Genomic DNA, 24,467 nt, shown 5'->3' on the forward strand with positions numbered 1-24,467 from the left:
TCTTTTGTTTTTTGTTATTTTTTTCAACTTGCCTCCTCTACATCCCCTCCTCCTCCTCCTCCTCCTCCTCCTCCTCCCTTCTCAGCCTCTCAGTCCTTCATTTCTAAGTAACCCAGTCTATCTAATTAACTTTCCACTGCCAGGGTTATACATCACAGTGGCTGTCACTTCCTAGGGAAAGGGGAGGGGAGTGAGGGTTATAATTTTTACCTCTTCTCTGTCATCTATTTCTTTCTCTTTCTCTTTGTTTTGTTTATTCTTTTGTTACTTTCTGTTCTTTGTTCATCAGTTCTCTCTCTCTCTCACTATGTCATCCCTGCATAAATATATGTTTCCCTATTGAAGGTGAACAGTAGCATGTCGTAGGGTGAAACATGGATTGTGGTGTGGGCATTTGGCAAGGGTTGATATTATGAAAGGCTTGAGAAAAAGAAGGAACAACCTTGTCACCCTTTCTTTTAACACCCGTTTGCCAGAAATACAGAAAAAAAGCTCTGTTCACTAAGGCACAGCTCTATAAATGTCACAAGAAACCTCGTCAGCATGTATAAATGTGTTCAGCAAGGCTCAAATCCTCTAGATAATTACAGTTCACTAAAGGAAATATATGTGTGAGCCGGAGACTTACGTTGATGTGACGAACTTTAGTTGTAGAGCACAAGAGTAGAAGGTTACATTTAAAGAAAAGGATAGCCATTAGAATATAACAGCTCTAGAGCAAAAGGTAACTGTCCTGTTAACAGCAAAGAGTGAGAGCTCTGTCAGACTGCATCAACCAATAAAAAAAACAAGCCTTTATTTATTTTTCCTGACATTTATTATTCCTCCTGCTATTCCAAACTTCAAAATCTATTCCGAAGATATTGAATTCAACAAGACCATCGTGTTCAACTCTTCTAGATCACTTTGCCAGATTTCACAGCCAATCAGTTTATTAGATGAAAATAAACAAGATCTATCATTACAGAGACAATATCTAATAATGTTAAATTAGCAGTACCAAATTTACAAATGTGCAGCTCACCTTTTTCACCATATGCCATATCTGACCAAACAACTTGAGACTGCTTGTTCTGAGGGAATATCTTTAATTATATTGGCAGCAGCTATAGCGACCGGAGGGCAAAGACAGCCAGACAGATATAGAGACAGGTGGATACAAATAGACATGAAGAGGCAGGAGGAGAAGCAACCTAAGGGACAGATAAATCAGTTCAACAAATATAATCTAGCGTACAGGCTGAGGAGTACCCACTACAGCCAGATATACTGTGGGACATCACAACTATTGTATTATGTTTCTACTGTGTTTTTCTCCCATCTGTCTGCATGCTCTAGCTTTGTGCTGGCTCTTCTCTAGAGATCACACTATACCCCTAAACCATTTTATGACCCTAGTGTCCAATGACGCAATGTCTAGCACGGCTTCCTCATCGGGCAATCCATTTTATAAGGGTCCATTTTATATGAGGACATGTGCTATCCTTGAGCTTAGAGGCACACATTTGATTGCTACCAAGGTGACAGATTCAACTCCACATCTGACATTTATGAAAATTATTATAATAATCTGTGACATTTTCATAAAATGTTTAACATATAATTTTGATACCCTCTCGCCACTTGACGTAACCATCCATGATTCATTACAGACAGTTCAGGGAAGCTTTTTCCTTTGACATCACGTCCTGCAGCTCTCCCTTCTGTTAAGCCCATCCATCCCATACTTGAATAGCAGAACCCACAGTACACGTATTATTCAGACCATAGACAATATATAAATATGGACAATGTGACAGCTCCCCAAAAGTGATCAAGTGTCATCAAGTTTTTGGTTTTGATCAGTTATTTATTGTTATAAAAGGGGGTGTGACGTCATGATTGACTCTGGTGGGCCGGACCTGGATACCATGACTCCAGCCTTGATCAAGGTCACCAGCGCAGTATGGCAGCGCCCATATTTAGAATATTTCTACGTAAATCTTTTGTACAGTGGCAGGAAGTGGAGACATGTCGTCCATCTTGTTCACACCTGGAGGCATTGCATTCTCATCTCAATTAGTTGTCTTTTCTAATGCACAAAAAAATTTAATCTGTCTAACAGACAAAAAAAATTATTTTATTGTTCAGTTTCAAGGTGTTGCAGAGCTGTGTTAATGTTTTCAGATAATGTGGACCCGTGTTTTTATTTAGTGATTTTATTTTCCAGCAGCAGATTCTCTTATTTAAAATTTTGCAGAACATTTCTTTTTATCTTGGATATCTTCTGTACTGACAAACCATGAATTGCTGCCACATTCGTCTAAGTGACCAAAACACACAGTCACAAATAAAATTCCCAACAAGCAAAAATACTGTGTGTGCACTGCAAGATTGTACGTTTGCCTAGTTTAAGTCAAAAGGACAATTCGTATGTTGAATTGATCATTAGCACTTCTAAATTGGGTGGTCTTTTGGCCTTTGAAGCTATAATGCCCATAAACACTTCTCAACAAGATTTCCTTAACAAAGTCATTTTTTGTATTCTTTGTAAATGTTATACTGTTTATTTAATGGGAAAATCCAGAAATAAAGGCATGCTTGTCTAGTTTAGATGTTATATTTGCAAAGTGCAACAACTCAATACCTCGAGTGCCTAGCACTTAGTAGCAAGGTTGACTGAAATACAAGAAATGAGGAACTTGCAGATGGCACAACACCGCATCCCCCCCGAAGGTACCTTTCTTACATACTGTTGGTGTTGAACATTGGACCACAACACCTCATAATTATATTTATGTGGAGCACATCACCGAAAAACGTCTCACCCACAGTCTGCAAAGTATCATCACTCTGTCTGCCAACCCAGCCTGTTTGAAATAAGCAGCAAAAAAATACCTACATCCATCCCTAAAAAGAACAGCTTATCCAAATAGCATTCCTTTTCATCCATTCTCATACAAGCTTTCCCCGACCGCTGACACCATCAAATGAACAGAGGAGAGCGGATGAAGGGAGGATAGAAGGAGGATCGGATGAGTAGGAGGTGGAGGAGGATGGCAGAAAATAGATGTTTCTGTCGATTTTGCAGGAGAAAATAAAGGCGTGCGGGACAGCGAGGCTTAAAGCCAAATCAATGTTGTCAGCAGCTGGCACTTAAGAAGGGGCCATTAAAGTTTAAAAAGTTTGGAAAGCAGCGCTGGAATTACGGCCAAATGGGTTAGAGGTAGGGGAGCGCTGGCTTCCATTAAAATCAAAGCCAACAAGAGCTGACAGATCCTCTCAGGATTCCTGCAGTCCTCCTGTTTTTTTTTTTTTTTTATCAACTCCCTCTCTCTCCCTCTACCTCCGTCTCTCTTTTCTATCCTGCATTCATTCACTCTCTTTCTCTGCTGTCCATCCATTTTCTTCTCTCCAAGTTTGTTCACTCTCTCACTTCCTCTGTACTCGCCTCTTTGTTGATCATTTTTACTTTAACTTTTCTTCAATCTATCCCTTCCTCTACTCATCTCATCATTTGCACTTTATGCACCCACAGCTCTTTTCAGCAACTTTTGTGCATCACACATCCCCATCCTCTTTCTGTCGCTATATTGGAGAAGTTGTTTCGCCTCGCTCGCCATTCATTTTAGCAGACAACTCCTTAGAGAATAGACCCACTGACGAACTGAAACATAGAACCTGCTGAAAATCAGTCAAGTTTCTATCTTTGCCAGTTGTCAGCCATAGAAATTTTGTAAGTTTGCTGACTAAAGTTACTAAAGTTAACTTTTATTTCACTGATGGCTCCAAGTATCTGTTGAATTGTAGCCTTAACATTTAACAGGATCTTTGTCATGGAGTTAGAAATCAAATATCCTCCTCCAGTGAGTGTCAGAAAGGCTACATTTGCAGTCAAGCAGAGAACTCCAGTACAGTGGGATACACTAGAGCACCAATTAGTGTGCAAAATGGTTACATTCTGATGTTTATTTGCTGTTTGTTGACAAGCAGACAGCACAGATGCTCTCCAGGGAGTCCTACTAGAACATTAACAAATACTGTGTACATATCCTCAAGTAGGGCACATAAGCTCCAACAGTGGTAGTTCCTGCACGTGAAAGTAAATCATGCAATATTTATGCAGGTCAGACACAATTCTGTCATATGCTACGTGTTCTCCCTAAATGCACGTGCAGATATTTTAGTGACTCTTGGTGCTGGGTGTGAGTTTACATGGTTTGCACATTTGAAATTATCTTGTGTTGCAAATTTAGCAAAAGTAAAACAATAGCAAATCATTAACTTTAACATACAAAATTACACCATATAAGAATTTAGAAATTTGTACCTGTAGCTTGTTTGCCAAAGTGTAATCATTACCTTAAGCTCTTTTCAGAAACCTTGAATGCCCATTGTGGCACATTTGCATCTATGTGTTCATTAAATGGACAAAAATAATTCTTCACTCTGCTGCTGACTACTGCGAGGTGAAACTGGGTTAACTACAGAAACTTTTAACAAAGTTAGGTTACCATGGAGTTTTATTGTTTGTTGACACAATGCTGGGGTTTATTAAGATGCTGTAGCCTGGAGGTGTTATTGGGCTGGTACACTGGGACTGGCTTTTTTTTCCCATTGCTTGTTGTTTTACCTGCGGGTAACGCAGAATGGTGAGTGAATTAGAATGCTGGCATGGGGTAGCTCCCTGTTGTACACACTGGTGCTGTGGAAGCCTTGCAAATATATAAACACACACATATACACAAAAACACATACAGAATAACCCCTCAAAAAGGCACACACTAAAACAAATATACAACCAGAAAAGAATAGACTCGCCACTCCTCGCTCACTGGGTGTGTACAACACAACAGTGCATGCTAACATCCAGCCCCATGCACACAGAAACTCGTATATGTAGAGATGCACTCTCACTGTCCTCCCTCCCTCAGTCATAGAGCCTCTCTAGAAAAAAAAATTGACTGATACCTGCCAACAGCTTGGGAAAGTGGATGTATTTCAAAATGTGTGATTAATGTCATAGAATTAATATTTCACACTGCCCTAGGCGATCGCCGCAGATGTGTGTGTGTCTGTTTTTGTGATTTCGTCAGACTGATGCAACTCAGTCTCAGTGTTTCGGTGTGGGTGGGAGTTTTGTCTGTTTGTCTCTGTCTCTCTTATTTGTGTTATCAGCTGTCACAGTGTGCGTTTGTGTTAATGTTGTTCTGCGGCTGCCTCGCTGTCTGTGTGTTGATGTGTATAAGTGCATTACTGTTACAGTTTCTATTGCTGTCAAACTGTGCATGTTTGAGTGAATGCATTTGTCTGTGTCTGCAGTTGTGTGTGTACGTGTGTATGTTACAGTAGAGCAGACTGATATCGCTTTATGTCCCTGCTACATCTGGGTTACCACACTCTCACTCTCTCTCCAGCCTCTGTCATTTAGTCCATTGTCAGCTCCCATTCCAGCGCCTGTCTATTCAACACGACTAATGGTCTGTGTAATACACTCAGATAGCTTCACAACCTCCCACCTATTTGTGTTGTTGGTGTGTGTGTGTGTGTGCGTGTGTGCGCGTGGAAAGGAGAATGGGAGGCAAGGTGAGCTGAAGCTTGGCGAACAGACGTTGAACTGTGTGTCTTTGTGTGTGCAAAATTCTGTGTGTTATCAATTGTGTGTGTGTGTGCTGGTGAACTTGTATTGCTGTTGTCCTTTCAACCTCTGTCACACCTCTCCCCAATTGCTCCTCTACTCCTCCGTCCTGTCAGTCAAGACTTGACACTTACTACTCCACTGCGGTTCTTGGTCTGGATAATATAAACTGCCGTGAGTCTTGAGTTTGTGCAAAACTTTGGAAAATTATGGCAAACCAAGTGTGGTTTCATCACATTTGAGATTGTGATTGCTGTTTAAGAGCATTATATATTTGCTAGCAGGCTGGCCACTCAGTTTTCCTCCCTGAGTAAGGTAGACTCATAATTTCACCTTTACTTACCATATTCATGCTGTCTTTGATATTTCTACCAAACCAAAAATAAATGAGAGTAAATAAAGAAATGCTACTGTTGCCTTATTGTTTTTTTTTTTTTTTTAACTTCAAACAATAATCAGGTCCAGGAAAACTCATGGAGACAACTAATACAAGCTGAGAAAGTTCAATAATGAAATTCAAAATGGTGTCCCTCAGTATAACATCATCATATGATACAATTTGACTGAAGCTTATAAGCAGCTTACATGCTTGCTCCTTTATTCATACATTGCTCAAAAAAATAAAGGGAACACTAAAATAACACATCCTAGATCTCAATGAATGAAATATTCCAGTTGAAAATCTTTATTCATTACATAGTGGAATGCGTTGAGAACAAAATAACATAAAAATGATCAATGTAAATCAAAATTATTATCCCATGGAGGTCTGGATTTGGAATCATACTCAAAATAAAAGTGGAAAATCACATTACAGGCTGATCCAACTTCAGTGGAAATTCCTCAAAACAAGTCAGTAGTGTGTGTGGCCTCCACGTGCCTGTATGACCTCCCTACAACGCCTGGGCATGCTCCTGATGAGGCGGAGGATGTTTTCCTGAGGGATCTCCTCCCAGACCTGGATTAAAGCATCAGTCAACTCCTGGACAGTCTGTGGTGCAACGTGGCGTTGGTGGATGAAACGAGACATGATGTCCCAAATGTGCTCGATTGGATTCAGGTCTGGGGAACGGGCAGGCCAGTCCATAGTATCAATGCCTTCATTATGCAAGAACTGCTGACACACTTCAGCCACATGAGGCCTAGCATTGTCATACATCAGAAGGAACCCAGGGCCCACTGCACCAGCATATGGTCTCACAATGGGTCTGAGGATCTCATCCCGATACCTAATGGCAGTCAGGGTACCTCTGGCTAGTACATGGAGGGCTGTGCGGCCCTCCAAAGAAATGCCTCCCCACACCATTACTGACCCACCGCCAAACCCACAGTCATGCTGGAGGATGTTGCAGGCAGCAGAATGTTCTCCACGGCATCTCCAGACTGTCACGTCTGTCACATGCGCTCAGTGTGAACCTGCTCTCATCCGTGAAGAGCACAGGGCGCCAATGGCGAATCTGCCAATCTAGATGTTCTCTGGCAAATGCCAATCACCCTGCACAGTGTTGGGCTGTAAGCACAAGCCCCACTTGTGGACGTCGGGCCCTCATCCCACCCTCATGGAATCTGTTTCTGACAGTTTGAGCAGAAACATGCATATTAGTGGCCTGCTGGAGGTCATTTTGCAGGGCTCTGGCAGTGCTCCTCCTGTTCCTCCTTGCACAAAGGAGGAGGTAGCGGTCCTGCTGCTGGGTTGTTGCCCTCCTACGGCCCCCTCCACGTCTCCTGGTGTACTGGCCTGTCTCCTGGTATCTCCTCCATGCTCTGGACACTGTGCTGAGAGACACAGCAAACCTTCTTGCCACAGCTCGCATTGATGTGCCATCCTGGATGAGCTGCACTACCTGAGCAACTTCTGTGGGTTGTAAACACCGCCTCATGCTACCTCTAAGGGGGAGAGCACTGACAAAATGCAAAAGTGACCAAAACATCAGCCAGAAAGGATAAGAACAGAGAAATGGTCTGTGGTCACCACCTGCAGAAACCACTCCTTTATAGGGGTTGTCTTGCTAATTGCCTCTCATTTCCACCTGTTGTCTGTTCCATTTGCACAACAGCAGGTGAAATTGATTCACAATCAGTGTTGCTTCCTAACTGGACAGGTTGATTTCACAGAAGTGTGATTGACTTGGAGTTACATTGTGTTTTTTAGGTGTTGTGGTGTCTGATGTGTAGTGTATGATATGTGCCTTTAGTGAGTATAATTATGTATGTAGTGTTTGGTATGTGCCTTTAGGGCATATGATGTTAATAGTGTTCATTGTTTCTATGTTTCTGATGGTTACACCATCTGTTCCTAGAATTGGCTTAGCGTCTTCCCAGGCCTCCATGGTGCCTGTTAGACAACTGATCTTTTTGTAATAAACCTATTTTTATTCACTAAGTGTATATACATGCATAAAGGAGCAAGCATAGGGCTACACTGGTACCATATTCTCAGCCAAGACATGTCTGAATGTATGGTGTTAAATTCAAAGAAAGACGCAGTAAAACAAAAGCTTAAGCTGAAGTGTCTTTTAGGTATTTGTAATGAGTGACATGTGGTTTATGATACAGCAAATATGTTTAAAATCTGCTGAAACTGCAGCATAATAAAATGTCGTGCCCTCTTTTTACTATTTCACCTTAATTTCTGCACTTGCTTTATCCTTCATACTCACCTCTCTTATCATCCCAGACTAGACTCCCTCCTCCCCTTGGCCTCCTCCTAAACATATTCATACACTCCTTTCTCCCTCTAAACTACTCCTCGACACACCCCAAATGCTTGTTCTTGCTCTTGATCTCCCCCTGAAGACACTTTAACCGTCTTATCTCCTTCGCTGTCTTTTTCCCTCCACCTCCTTCCTCCTTTCATCCCTGGAAAAACATGTCCTTTCATCGCCACTTTCCCCTCCTCTCTCACAGCCCATTCGCCTTCCACCCTGTTTCGCCTGTTCCTCAGCTGTGCCAAAGGAAATCATCCATGAAAAATGTTTTGACCCTTTATAATTGCCGCTTCCCGCATGTTTTCCATCTCCTCGACGCCAGAGCCACGTGCTTGTTAAACTGGTGTCAGAGAGACACACACACACTCATACTGTATGCACACACTCAGCCACCCACGCAGACTTGTACACACTGTGCAAATGCATAAGGGACAGACATATAAGACTCAGGCAGATACACTCATTTCCTCATCAGATATGTATGCGGGTAAGGGACAAAATATTATGAACACTTCCATAGCCCTGCAAGTGTCTTGAGACCATGCCATAGATGTGTAAATTCAAGTCTATAATAATTTGTGAAGTCAAAGTTTGTGTTCTTATATTGTAAGCATAATATTTTGTACACTGCCAGTATCTTTGTAAATTTACATGGACAAATTACCGCATGTTCATTAGATCAAAAATGGAACTTGGTATGCATACACATGAAATGAAAATCATCATCAAAAATAAGGATTTTTACAACTTAATTTTAAATGAAAGATTACATTTCTCTGCATTTTTAGGAATTTTATTTTGATCTCTTTGATTTTTCAAAGCCTTTGAAAACCCATCTGATAAAATGTGTTATCATGTAAAGCTGAAGACAAAGCTGTTTTTCTTAGATCCTCTAAAATAAATAGGTGATAGATATCTCACAAGTTTTATTCTGTTTAATAAATCATTAGCAGTCCACTACACACATCAACACTGCGTGCTGTACTGTTTTTGATAAAGGTATCAGTGAGTATATTGACCTCAATTGCAATCAGTAAAAAAAAAAAAATTAAAAATTAAATTTGTTTTTGTTTAATCTACTAATAATTAATTTAGTTTTTATGGATTTCTGCGCCACTGTGTAAGCATTTTAAAGGATTTCAAGAGACTTGATGTAAAGGCAACAATAGAGCTCGCTCCTTCCTTTGTTTTGCTTATATATAATAGAGATATACAGAGATACCATAGAACATTGGTCTATCAGTGTAATCATATAAACACATGCGCACACACGTGCTGATGCAGTGCTGGCATATCACTGAGTACGGGTATATACAATCCACTCCTTCAAAGAAGCACTCCTTCATACTGATTCAGAAACACTATGTTCACACTATATCCACTGACACATGTAAACACACACGTACACACACACACACACATTCACGTTTTCGGACCCTCACATGCTCCTAACAACAGGCCGAACTAATACTTACAGACACTTTCATTTGGGATGAATGTCAGCCTTAATCCGACCTTAAGCTGCAACAAATGACTTCCACTCCCCTTCCTCCACTTCTGAACCCTCTTTCCATCGGTCCATCTATCTGTCCATCCACCATCTCTCCTCTGCTGTCCTAATGCCTGCTACCTAGCATCCATCCATTCCCATCTCTTCTTTCCATCCACCAACCTCTTACATATCACCTCTTTTTTATCGATCTCTTCCTCACTCCAACCCCTCCTTGTAAACCATCATCGCTAATCTTCTTTTTTCAATCTCATAATCAGCATCCTCTCTCCACATATCCCTACTCTCCATCTCCTCTACCTCCACCTTTTACTCTGCTCTCTCCCTTCTGCCTCCCTGTGCTCCCCGTCCCTCAGTTTGCTGCTGTGATGTTTCCAATGTTATGGAAGAGAAAACAGTAATTTCATTGGCATAAACATGCACTGTTCTCTCCTCATGTTCCCATTCCATTGCCATGAAGCAAGTTCATTTTAGGTTTTTGTTGCTAAGTCAAGCAGGCTGTTGAAATTAGATTTGGGTTATGTTGCCAACCGTGACTGAGTCCTTTCCTCTGTAAGACTATAACTGAGCCCTGGCAGTTTTTATTGGGGAGCCAAAGGAAAGATGACAGGTGTGCACCAGGGACCTGTTAAAGTCATACCTTGACATTTAGAGATGTAGTGTGGTATTTTCCTTTGCCCAGCACATGGGGAGAGGAGTGCACATATTCGTTTTTCACCACCTCCTAAAGCCTCCTGTTGTAAATGTTACTATGTCTTATTAAAACCAGTGGGCATGGCAGGCTAATGAGAAAGCTATACACAGTAGTTTCAAAGAGACTCATTGTGCTGCTTTTTTCTTATTTCTGACTGAAGAACTAACAAACCCTTTTTTCTAATCTTGTGTGGAAACAGGACTATTATGAAGATAATGCACAAGTAGGCAGCTTTTCTATATCTAGCGTAACATAAACTCTGTGGCGTCTCCTCTCACAGTCATTCGGTTATTCCTATAGGGACTAAAGGATTATCTTAATCGGTGAAAGCAGGAAGTGTTTCACATTAACCATAATTTTAGAGATCATTTCACCCATCCAGCTGAAACACATCAGTAGTTGTGATTGGTGATTGTGATAGGTGATTGCTGTTAGTGCCATTAGGGCTATTGGGCTCACCACCATGAAAAAACAGGTAGTGTGTCTTTTAAGACAAAGGATGCTTTGAATAGGTTGTATTTCCCAAACAGAGGATGGCTGATTTCAATACTGTGTACTCCGCTTGGTGACGTTAATCCTGTCTGAAGAGTACATGTCAACATGAAAGATTCAAAACATACATTAGCATATAACATTAGCATAACATAACATAACATTAGCACACGCTAATTTGTCTGCTATCACCTCCATGTCAACTTTCTCAGTTGTACAGCACAGATAATCATACCTTTAATCTACTTGGCAAGATGAGCGTGGATTGAACCCTTTCTTGATGATCCAAACTATATTAATGTCCATCAATCAGCTAATTAATTAATTAACTAAATTCAATATACCAAAGACCCTTTAGGCAAGAGAATGGAAAGTAATAATACAGGAGTCCTTGCAGAATTTCAGTATATCACTGTGTTAAAACCTCTATAAATCCAGCTATTAGGGATGACACCATCTGTAAGGTTACCTCAGTCTATTCTAACTGCTCTGGTTACCTGCCTATCTATCTCCAGGTTAATGGATAATAGATATACTGCTTCTAGCTGCACGAATATTTAATGGAACATTAGCATACCTCTTCTCTGCTCCATCATGCAGAAAGAGTCTCTGTGTGTGTGTGTGTGTGTGTGTGTGTGTGTGTGTGTGTGTGTGTGTGAATCTGGATGTTGTTTATACAGATCGAGATGTGCCCCATCAGCCAATGTGAAATCATTAGTTATACTAATTGGTTCCTTGCGGTTGGGATATCTGAATCCCTTATTCCTCTCCCATCCTTTTTTCTTCCATTCATCTCTCTCTCTTTATGTCCCCAATCCTCTTCCAACCACTTCTGAGTTTCTCTCTGTCATCCTTCTCTCATATAACTCTTTTTTTGTATGTCTTTTTTGCCCTCAGATATTTTCGTCACTCGCGCTTCCCCTCTCCTCATTTCTAAAATCAAGAACATGAATAATAGGGGTGTAGATGTCAGCTGAGATCATGGTGCGGCCTTGGGTTGTGTCAGTGTATGTGTGAGAGTGAAAGCAAGAGAGCAGTGCTTCCTTGAGCATTGAAGAGTAAATAAATAAGCAGGCAAAGCAGTCAATAGAAACCAAGATTGTGTAATGATTCTCACTTGAAACTCAGCTTGTATCAATCTGAAGATGAGAGGAGTGTACTGATGGAATGCAGGGAGAAGTAAGGATTAGGGGGGGTGGAGGCCATGGGTTGGGGTTGTATCTATCAGTTATGTGGTAATGGATCCATGTTTGCCATTTTGGAGGTGTCATCCTGGAGAAAGAGATAATTTATCTCCTTCCTTGTTAGATAAAGGTACAAAAACAAAACTTACCTTTGTGTGCCCATCAAGTACAGTACACACAGGACACTACACATACCATCTTTATCATATTTCACCTAGACTCAGACACTGACCTGTGCTACTATGCTGGAATATTACCCAGCCAAATTAATTTGTGTTAATTATTGAGGAATTACTTTTTAAGTACAACACCACTGGAATAATAAATGTTTTGACACACAGCACCTATGCATAAGGCCCAGCTCAGGTAAATATCACCACATAAATGCCCTTGGGTTGACTATGTGATTTAATGGCACCTTTTCTAAAACTAATTTGCACTTAGTGAGATTACCACAAACCATTGGACACACAGTAAACCTGGGGCCTTTGGGGTTCCTGAATATCTGGGGTCCAAGGACAGTTTCCCCTTTGCCCACCCCAGTTAGTAATCCAGCCTTGCATCCTCCAATCTGTCTCTGGTGTGAGTGTGTATAGTTTTTTGTATCTTCTTCAGTGAGTGACCTTTCTTCATTGTTTATTAGTGCAGTGCAGGTGTTTTCTTGCAATAATTTAAGATAAGACTGGGCACATGATCTGTTAAATCTATTGGCCGTCATTAAAAAGCAAACCCTTTTTGACCCGCCCTTCAGGCCAAACTGATTGAACCTCCTCCAAGTGGCTTGAACGTCTAGTTTCATTGGAAATCATTTACGAAAACCTCTTTGCAAGTTTTCTCCAATATTTTGACATCAAGTCAGTGAAAACTGCACTCATACATGAAAGTCCAAACACAGCAAAAGTTACCAAAGAGACAACTTAATTGTCTGTGCAGATAAACTAAAGAAATGTCTTAAAACAGCTGTTTTTATCCTGATGCTTATTCTATTTGAATAAGCTGCTTGATTTTAACTTGAGGATGATGTCTTGTTCTTGCCTTTTTTATCAAATACAGCCACTTGTTTCTAGGAAATTATCCAAAATAAACCTGAAATAGCTTTTTAGAATGTCTTGAGTGATCTCAGGCTTTTTACTTATTTGGAGGAAAGCATGATCATAAATATGATATTGCTTTTAATTAGCTGGTGTAAAGTTGGTTTTGTTTGCAGTGTGTGTAGTTTTTTTCTTGCTGCATGCTTTCCCTTGTGTCTGTCTCTTCAAACCCCCCTCCCCTTCCACTGATTCCCTTGCTTTTCTCTTCACCTATCTTGCCCTCTGCCTCATTCACTCCCACTCTGCCTCTTCATCAAAAGAGACTCGTTCTAAATAGAAATTCCCTCTCTGTCTCCATAGATCTTTCTTGATGACAACCTCTGTCGACCACAGAGAGTATAGTTATCCCCTACGGCAATGTGCTCTCTGTGTTTCTTTTCATTTTTGTTCCGATAACATAACTTTCTCCCCTTCTGTTTTTCTGGGTGTTATTTTAGGCACCAAGACAATCCATGTGAGCTCAGTACCCTACAGCTGTAACATCAACTTCTATGTATCCATTTTCATGTTTAATATATTGTGTTACTGTCTTTCTTCTTTCCTTTCTTTTTGTTTGTTCTTGCTTTTGTTCTCTTCATCTTCTAAATCATCTCTCTTTTATGTCAACAGATCTTTCTAGATGCCAGCACCATCAGGTTGGGCAACATTCCCCTCGGCAGTGCTGTGGATCCCCTGGAGGGGGCGCCAGCAGGTACCACTTACACCAAACAGACTGTGTATGAGCTTTGTGCCTGTGCTAACGGCAAGCTCTACCTATCCCCAGCTGAGAAAGGCTCGACCTGCCAAACCACCAGTAACTTTTGTCTCTGGAGCTGAAAGTGGGAGGGCGACAGACACCCGGGACATATGGACTATTAGAGTTTGAAGCTAATGCTAGCCAACAGACTGAATCGATGTGGATTATGCTTGGTGGGAAGCTAATTCCAGCTAACGGACCGAATCATCATGGATTGTAGCATGGAGAGAAGTTCATGTCCGTTAACCAATCGAATCTTATGGATTACAGCTTGGCAGGATGCTAATGCTTGCTAACAGACCAAATCAACATGGACTGTGGCTTGGTGAGAAGCTAATGCCAACTAGAGGACTGAATCTACATGGACTAGAGCTTGGCGAGAAGCTATTGCCAGCTTACTGACCAAATTAATATGGATTGGCCAGTAGCTAATGCTAGTCAAGATGTTGGATGACTTGGCAGGAAGCCAAAGGTTAGCTGGTGGGTGTGATATTATGGTCACTCGTGGACATGGATGGACAGCCTCTCTCTGGGGCTCTCGTTGGCTGTCTTAGCCATTGTAGAATTGCTGCCATGATGGTTTCTGAAAGTCACAAGGATTACAGAACAGCAATCTCTCTTACAAATAGTAATAAAGTGAGTTGTGTGTTCACTGTATGACCAAAATGTCCTAGAAAATGTGCCCCTGATTTAGTTAGGATAAACAGATATGGTGATGGACTACAAACTCCCCATCAGGGACAAGGACAAAGACTCTGGGTTAGATCAGATGGCTAACAGACATTAGTGTGGACCTTGGTTTAGCCCTGCGGGTAGCAAACAAGTAAATCGGACAATGTTTTAGTCTCGTGGGAAGCTACTGTAAGGCTAGCTAACGGACCAATCTATACCAGAAAGGCCTTCCCCCTCCTCCCCCTTTAGTCTTTCGACCTAAACATTAATGTGTGACCCTTCTGCATCAATCTGCACCTGATAGTGAATATGCTGTCCGACCCCACTTTTCATAGGATAACTAATGCAAATACTTGTGCTTCAACCGTGCATCACTAGCTTTCCTCCCATGTATTTTCAGATTTTTTTACATCTACTTTCACTTTCTTTGAGTTCTCTTTGCTTCAGATCAAATCTTTTGCTTGTTTTCTCTAGGTATCTTCTTTTTTTCTTCAACACGTTTGTGAGTTTTTATCTTCCCATATTTTGCTGTTGCTCTCCTCTATCTTTCCTCTATGCTCTAGCTATTTGGTCTGTCTATGCACCTACTTTCACTGGACTGGTAGAGAAATTATTCTGTCCATCCACTTCTGGTTATAAAAAGATTGTTCTATCAGCTTCCTTTCACCAGAGTGGTTAAAAAACATGTTTGCTAGCCTAACCATCACAGTTGTACCAGATGCAGTGTTTCACCACCTCACAGTCTGTTCCCGTATCTTTTGGTTTCTGTATCTTGGGAGTCATTCTATTGACAGAGAGCAAATTGAATTAAAAACAGAGGGAAGTAAGTTAAGTCTCGTTTTAAATTAAGGCTCATTTGGGTGCTATAGCAGACCAACCATTTTATAGGACAGCCAGAGGCAGCAGTCGGGCGACAGCCAGGCCGATGATCTTGTAATAGAATATTATACATCTTAATCTTGTGCTCCTTCTCGGTCAGACTTCTTTTTCCCACTCTTTTTGCATGACCTTTCTGGTGTTCTCAGTCATCTCTGTTTTCTGTGTTATTGAGAAATGTTTCTTCTCTCTGCGCTCACTCTCCTTTTTGTTCTTTCTTTACCGCAGTATTTTTACCTCTCATTATTCATTGCTCAGCCTCCTCACCACACTATTTTCTTTCCAGCAGTTAAGTTTCTAAATATTTATTGTATATTTATCTTCTTATCTTGTCATTCATCTCTTCCTCATCACCCACCAAATGACACATCTTGAAGTTTTCTCCATATGCTCTTAAATCTCCTTTAGCCATCTCAATCCGAAATATCAGGAAAAATGTCCTTTTGCTCTCACACTATACCCCCTTTCAAAAGTTCTGCAACCTAAGCAAGAAAAGTCAAGATAAGCAAAGATATTATTTAGGGGTATATTTTTTATATATTGAATCAGTCTGAGATGGGGGGATCAGTGTGAATGGCCTTGAGCTGGCTAACCCAGCAAACAACCTCTGTGATGGCTGGAAATCATAGGAAATCAGCTAAATTGTGTGGCAGAAACCCCCCCTGGAAGAAATTATGGATTCATTTGGTTGTATGTGTATGGACTCAACTGGATTCAGGCCCTGAGGCGTACTTTCTTTTTTAAAACAAAGTGATACACAGGTGCCTTTGCTGCTGTTGGTAAAAGCACATCACAGTCTGAACGTTCACACTACCCTCAGTGGACCATCTGCAAGTGTCTCTGGAAAAATCTATCTATTTATCAATCTACCTATCTATCTATTTAGTTCTCTGTCTTTTTCCTCCCCTTCTCTCCTGTTTTTATAGAACTCTCAGTATATCCAGCTGAAAAAAGAACAATTCAATCCTGGTTTAAAATTTAATTTTCTGATGTGTTCCCTTATTGTTTTATTCTTGATAATAAAAAAGCACAAATTATGCCATGTATATAACAATACCTATAAAAAAAACAAAATAAAATAATATTGTTTTTAAAGAGAATCTCTGTTGTCTTCAGTGTTGTGAAATTTGTAGTTTTTATGTTTCTAACTGCAGTCTATTTACTAGAGAAATTAAAATGCTTCCCCGATGATTACAGCCTTACTAACTTTATATGTCGCAGAGAACTCCACGCACATGATTTCATTTTCTTTTTAGTATTTGATTGGCTTTAGAGGTGTTCTCACACAATGAGAATTTACCCGCAAAACATGCTGAATGTCTAATAGATTTATTTTTCATCAAAGCTGTTATTATTGCATTTATTAATTTGAATACTAATCCTGCACACACACATAAACTTGAAAAATAGAGGGCAAACATCTGAGCAAATCTTTTCATGTTAAGTGGCAGCATTTTTGTTTTTTCCAATGAAGGAAATGTAATGTTCAATTACTGGACTGTCATGGTGGATATTGGGTGTCCAACACATGGGACTTTGGCAGTGGAGAGCAGGGTTTATAGTGATGATTCCAGCATGTGGTCAGATTTAGGCAACAAAATCCGTGTTGTTAAGGTTGTAGAAGGATCAATGAAGAGAACATGTTGCATATGTGTTGACTTTTCTGTATTTAACCAAGACCACAATCTTTTCATAACTTTTAAGAAATACTTTGAATGCCTAAAACTTACCAGTTGCTTTGAACAAATATCGTATTGCAAGAGAAATATTGTAGGGAAAACATGAAATACATTATCATTGAACTGACTTGTTCAGTATCAACATTTTGCAAAGTGGAGAACAAATTCATTAAAACATTTCTTCATTATGTTAGTAGAAAATGAAATCTAGGCAGCATTTCTTTCTGAACATATTTGCTGTTGCCAAATAGCAGTCCCAAACCGTAATTTCAGGGTGACAGGGTTGGTTGATGCAGTGACAGATGGTGACAGAGCCACAAGTCATTTCATAACATTAACAGTCACCACCTGACACTCATTTCCTCCCCTTCTAAACGTTATTCTTAGTAGCCCTTGCCGTGTCTTTGCTTCTTTCCTTTTATTGCTTCCTATACAGCGACACAAGTGTGTAATGAAATGGACGCAAGGATGGATGGAAGAGATCCAACATCTTCGACTTAAGTTGGCAGCTGAGCATGCAAAGATGAGTACACATATGTATTTGAAAAATAAAAAGTATTCTGAAAGAGTGTATACACCGTCTGAGGAGTTTTAGATCATACAAGAGTAATGTAGCTCCCCCATATTATTGTTGAACTGAACTGGCCAGTTTGTTCTGATCAAGGTATTCATTATAACAAGCTTCAACTCAGCCTGTGGTTATGTTGTTATTGTGAGCTGCAGCAGTCTTGACCTGATGGAAATAGCTAAGCTGATTATTGACCACAGCACACAACCTCCTACCTTCTGTCTTAGAGTTTCTCTTCTCTTGTAACTGTGGATGTTCATCCAAACACTTCACATGTAATTTTTCCTTTCTCCCTTCCATCTGCTTAAAATTACTCCTGCTTTTGACATTCTGTATTGTCTGCGGGTGATAATATATATTACACATATAGCAGTCAGTATTACAGCAAAAACATTTTCATTCATGTATAATTAGATCAATATTAATCATCTCTCCTAATCACTTTGTTTATGTTTAGCATGTTCTCTCATTTTCTCACTTTTCTCTTTCTGGCTATCTCTAGCCCCTTCTCACTCACTCTGTAACATGAATTCCTTTGTTTGTCTCTCCCTTCTGTTTCCTTCCTCCTCTGCCTTTCTATTTGTTCCTGGTTTTAAGTGGTAGTTATTAAATGATGTCTTGCAAGCTCATTAATCATCCATGACAGACGCACACACACACACACATACACACACTGAAAGATGCCTGTGAAATACCACATCCAAATGCACGTGTTTCCCATCTGACGGGGTGCAAAGCACTCAGTGACCATCACTATTTTATTCATTTCACAGGTGCCCATTGACCCATAAGCACATTGACAGTAATGGGATAACTTTATAAAAGTGAGCACCTGCTACACTTCACTCCTTTGCTATAGCATGCAGACCCTCTTTGTCCTCATCGCCATCTTCATTTAATTTTACAAGATTTTATTTCATGAATAGTCTTCGGACCTTTTTTTACATTCTGACACCTGTGATTTCTTTATCCCTGTTTAGGTGGAACCATTCAAAACATTTTGATAGTTACATCCTGAGTGACAAAGTTTACAATATCTCACCATCTGACTATATTTGGATAGCCTTTCTACTTGAGTCACGATGTGTCCCAAACATGATAATGAGCACGGAGGGAGCATTAGTAAAATAAACTAATCCATCTTATTTACTTTTCTGACCAACCTCATTGTCAGCATCATGGGCTGCTGAAGCCTGCAACCTCTGAACGTTCATAGGAAAGACATTTTGACAAGTCACAGTGGAAAGAGTGCAGGTGTAAATAATAGAAAGGCTCAGTGACACACTGTCATGACTTACTGGGACACCTGAAAAGAACAGGGCAATTGTTAATGTCATTAGTAACACCTGTGCTTTTCCCACATGACAAATGTCTGCTGTGAAAAAGGTTTATTGGAGAAAACCACAGAGATAGACAGAGCCAATCAATCACAGACTAGTACAGAATAACACCCACTTGGTGGACGTCCCTGAGGGCAATTAGAGACTTGACATCCATATTTGTGGACTATGGGAATCCAGACCAGCATTTAAAACACAGAGAGTGAAGGCGTTGGAGTCATGGACTCTATGTAGTTCTTTATGTTTTGCAGAATTGCTATTGTGCTATTGCCCCTGTAGTCCCTATTAGTCCTGACCAAAAAGTCAGTCTTGTTTCTTGTCATGACAAAGTAAAACCCATTGAGTTTTCCTTGCAACTATAGAGAACACTTAGAATACTAATTGTATCCATGGACACTCTAATTTGCACATTCAATCTTGCAAATTTGAAAACCAATGAATTGGCAAATTGGATGAGAAACACGGCATCCATTTGTAATATCTTAAAGGTTTTTACTGAAAATCCATGGAGAGCTCATCTATCATTCCAGCTCAAACAAATGAGACTCAACCTCTCTTGTGAGTTAGCAAACATGCAGCCTAATTTCTTAGTTAGCTAGGTGGACAATGAAGCTATAATGATTTATTAGTAAATAAGAACTTGGGCTCCGAAACCTTCTGAGGCAAAGCTTTTTCTTACTTACTCTACTGCTTGAGTGGCAGGAAGATTTGTAGTGAGGAGGTAGCCAGCGAGAGTTCAGCAGAAAAAAGTGGGATGGCTCATTATTGTAGCTTACTTCTCCATTATATATGTTATTGTTGTTCAGTGTTAGTTATCTCCTATTTCTTAGACCATGCTGTGAATAAGACTGGATGTAAGTACATTATCCAGAGTAATTGAGTTAAAACATGTTGCTGTTGTTTGCAGTTATACCGAAAGTATCTGCATTATCAGATAACATTGTTGTTATCTGATAATGCAGATACTTTTGGTTATTATTATTATAAAACCACTTATAATAATTTGGCTGAACCCACTCCTTTATAAATGATAACCTGTAGAGACATACCAAACCATCCAGTCAAGCTGACCCGAAGCATATTCTTTATCTTTTGTGAAGAGCATAAATACATTTTACTGTGTCAGATTATTTCAAGTGTGACAGAAGGGTGGAGACTGCATAAAAACTGCAATGCGATGATAGGTAGAAGCATCACCTTGGGATTTACTCATTATCAGTGGAATCCAGCAATGTGAGCAAAGGGCTATGTGCTGAGAGAACCTCAGAGTGAATAATACAAGAGATTGAGACAGCTGGTGTTATGGAGTAGAAGAATTTATCAGAACAGGAAGATAATGTGGAAATCAATTCAGATCACGAAAGTCAATTTGAAGAAGACTCAGAGCCAGTAGAATAGAGAGTGTCGTGGCCAGGAACAGGAGGAAGATGTGGTGTAATATTTGACCAAGAATTGCCAGAGTGGCTGGTCTTCATCCAGGAAAAACAAGGGGAGAAATAATTCCTAATTCTGTAAATAAACAAATATTGACAGATGACTAGTCTGTAGGGTAGCATGTGACATTTCTAAAGCACTAACCTTCAAATATTACAAAAGTAAGGTGAGAGGGTGTCACAAAAAACTAGCAATTACATTCAGAAATGTATCTTCAGAGAGGGAGAGAAGAATCATGTAATCAAGACATATAAGATCAGCAGGGTGAACATGATCTTACATTTTTCCTAAAGGGACCCATAGTGCACTTAACTTTGCGACGGTTGTGTGACAGTGGTTTGCTCATTGTGTTGCAGTGTCAAGTGGCAGCATTAACTGAGCTGCCCTGACAAACCTCTCCTTATCTATGACACTACTGCCCATACACTCACACACACACCCACACACATGTACACACACACAAAGCAGAGGCCCAGCATTGTCAGTGGATGATGAAAGTGTGCATTTGAATGAGGAGCACTGTCAAAGCCAGCAGAGGATGGAGATAATATTCCCTCATTTCCTCCATGTACGTTGAGACGCATTACAGAGAAGAGGAGAATGGTTTGGTTAATCACTGTGTATGAGAGAAGAAAGAAAGGGGAGAGGAGATGTAATTGAAAGAGGAGAAATGATGGTAGAGAGGTGCAGGTGAGATAAGGTTCTCTGTTTCCATAAATGGCCGAAAGATTTTTGGTCATTTCATAACCAGAGGCACAATGGTGAAATGGGTTTAAGTGGGCGGACTGAATTATCAGTTGGTGTTGGGAGGGCTGGTGTCAGTCGTGGCCGCTTCAACCAGCTTCTCTTACCCTTCATAAATATATATGTCTGCTGTAACCATAGCACACTGACATAAAGGAGAGGAGAATGACAAACCTTAGAAATAGAATAAAAGGAAAAAGCATCCCAATGTGGGTTAGGCAGTACAAAGAAGAGAAGTGCGATTGTATGGCTCCCTAAACAGGTCACAAGGTCTGCTTGTTTTCCTTTGTAAGGAGAAAATGCTTTTGGAGTTTTCAAATCCTGTACACCATGTTCTGTCTCTATACATATGTAACGACATGCATCAACAGCACTGTTTTAGTTGCATTCTGTTTATTTTCATGTGTCATTAAGTTTGGCATTTGATGTTGGCAAGCATGCAATAACGCTCTAATAATGTTACTAATACGAAAAAGGAATAATCTGTTTGTGAATGCATCACTGGAGCACTGAGCACTGATTTTGTTTGATTATGCTGAGAGAATTATGGAAATCAGAATTTTGGTCATGACAAGTATATTCAAGTTGTTGTGGCTTCAGAAACCTGGCCTCGTAGGTGATGATAGTACAGACTGAGGTATGGTGGTCCTTAGGGAGCTCAGTGAGGTGGAGAGGAAGTTTAAAATGTCCCGATCATCTGTGTGATCTACTACTGCACCTGCAGGATATTACAGGCGGTGTCCTGTACTTGTGCTTATGTGCGCTCCATAAATGGCGTAGAATATCTGTTCATAGCCACTGCCTAAGAAAATATTGTGAAAACGCAATCAACTGTTCTGGCCAAGTCAAGTTCATGGGCACAAGTCAGTGAAGTAATTCTTAATTAAGTGATCAGAAGACATTTATCATAAATGAGCATAAATAAAAGATAAATGTCTTTTTCTGACAGGTAAAGATAATTTCCTTTCTTTTTCTTTGCATTGCTCAAAATGGCCATACTGTTGAGGAGCCTATTGTTGTCCATTGTCCATTGCCCATTGTTTTTCGACATGACACATAAAGCGCAATTATTACAGTGAGGAGAAAAACCTCAGTTCAAGTCTCCAAAATTCTAAACATTTGCAATTCAACCTGATATTTTTTGCAACACCCTGCACACTGTTCTCTACATAAGACACAGGAATTTGATATAAAGTCACTGGTTTACCATTTGAAAACGCTGCTGATCAAAATGCCACACCCATGGACCGTCTGGCTAGTACATGCGCCACCTGGCTGAACTCCTAACTGCTTCATTGTCGACTCATCATGGATGTAAGCACCATAACAAGACCGCAGGTGAGTATCTTTTTACAACAACAAAGAAAGCCATCATAGCAGCAAGAGGAACAGGTAGAGGTAGAGGGGAAGGTGAGAATGACAGTCAATGTTAACTGATCAATTAATTAGTCACTGTTTGTTGCCTTGGGTTACAATGAGATTAGCTGGACAGAGAGTCCAACCCAGCTTGAGCCGTTCACTGTTGCCTCTGTCATCTTGACATTTAAACTTGAGCACATGCGCATAACCAAATTTTTATTCACTCTACATAATTCAGGGCTCCGCAAATCATACTGCAACACTCGTACAATCACTTGTTTTGTGACACCTATTTACATCCTGAATGGTTGCCATATCATACACTCTACAACTGTACGAGAATGCTGCACAGTTTTTAGGCTACATTGAAAGACAAAAGACATAAAGGTGGAAGGGTTTGAATGTTCAGTGAAGTAGCAGCAATAATCAACTTGGTTCTGGCAAATAATGCAATTAGACTCAAAGCCATATCATAATGGGCTTCACAATATTCAACAACATCCAGCAAGTGAGCCTGTTCATATTGGCCTGCATTCTCCATCAAAACCAAGTGCACATGAAGTAGCTTTATAAGGGGGCTTTTCTTTTTTGAGAGAAATTCTAAAAGAATGAAAAATTTGAGACATGAATCTGTGGGTGTTGCGGTGCAAGATTGCCTTCAGTTCACTACACACAGTACAGAATTTGTTGCAGTGTTTTGGGCTGCAGCATATTGACTGTTTTTTAAATAGTTTTTGCTTGTCTTGTTTTCCGAGAGTACTGGAAATAGAAATTAGAGTAATATTATTGTGATCACACATGAGTTTATTTTCATCAATCATCAAACTCACAAAGAAATGGAGGAAGGGAGGGAACATCATTGGTTGCAGAGTCATTGTAGATGGAAACTTCACAGTGTGTGGCGCCATCACACAGGATGGTGTCCTCCACTGCCACGCCAACCACAGTCCATATAACACTGCCCACACGCTCACATTTTTGGACAGACTGCATAACATTTTGATACTGGCAGACCAGACAGATATGTTGTAGTGTGGAACAATGTCAGCTTACCTTTCACTCCTTATCCTCAGTCCAAATGATGAGTTCTTTTCAGCATGGTGAATGAAAGGTGTATGACAGTCAGCCCCACAGTATGTGCACGTCTCTTCTGCAGGCAATGGAAGAGACGTGATGATATTGATGAAGGTGCTGTCTAGGACTGGATATGACACTCAAAGCACTTCTTCCCTCGAAGTCAAACTAGGAAAGACATTGCCTGTGGCGTTGATGAGCTGCTATGGCCAGACCCAGCTGTAGCGACAACATGCTGCCCTAAGTACTTTTCTTTCCTCTTTTTTTCTGTACATTTTTCCCTCAAAGTTTTATTTTCTGTTGACTGTATTCAATAGAGAGCATAACTGTAATGTATATTGTATGTACTGTACATATGTTGTACTGATTTGTTGTGTAGATAAGTAAATAGGTTTTCTTTTAGCAGTATATTTATGTTTATGCAAGACAGAATTCGGAAAGTAAGAACATGATTTACTTTTCAGAAGACAAACACAAGGAAAGGGCATTTGTGAGCAGCACATTTCTCCTCTGAGTCGTAGACACAACATATGGACCAGGCGTGGTGATTGGCATGGCCTGCTTCCTTTATTGGAAAACTCTTTAAGAGAAGGGTGATTCATCATCACATCTAATAGTGAGAAACAAGAAAGAAAAGTCACCTTACCTGAAATGGGGACGTTGCGTGAATTAGGAAACCGATGTGACTG

General features: G+C 40.3%; 1 protein-coding gene across 1 annotated transcript in view; it reads left to right on the top strand.

Annotated features, from left to right (window-relative positions):
• Positions 1-14,112, top strand: part of LOC139222351 (zeta-sarcoglycan) — a 273,275-nt gene extending 259,163 nt beyond the window's left edge. The window contains exon 8 of the mRNA XM_070854258.1: positions 13,906-14,112. Coding sequence (XP_070710359.1) covers positions 13,906-14,112 — 207 coding nt within the window. The remainder of the gene's footprint in view (positions 1-13,905) is intronic.
• Positions 14,113-24,467: the final 10,355 nt, after the last annotated feature.

This window comes from Pempheris klunzingeri, chromosome 3 (assembly GCF_042242105.1).
Source record: "Pempheris klunzingeri isolate RE-2024b chromosome 3, fPemKlu1.hap1, whole genome shotgun sequence".
NCBI classification, from domain to species: Eukaryota; Metazoa; Chordata; class Actinopteri; order Acropomatiformes; family Pempheridae; genus Pempheris; species Pempheris klunzingeri.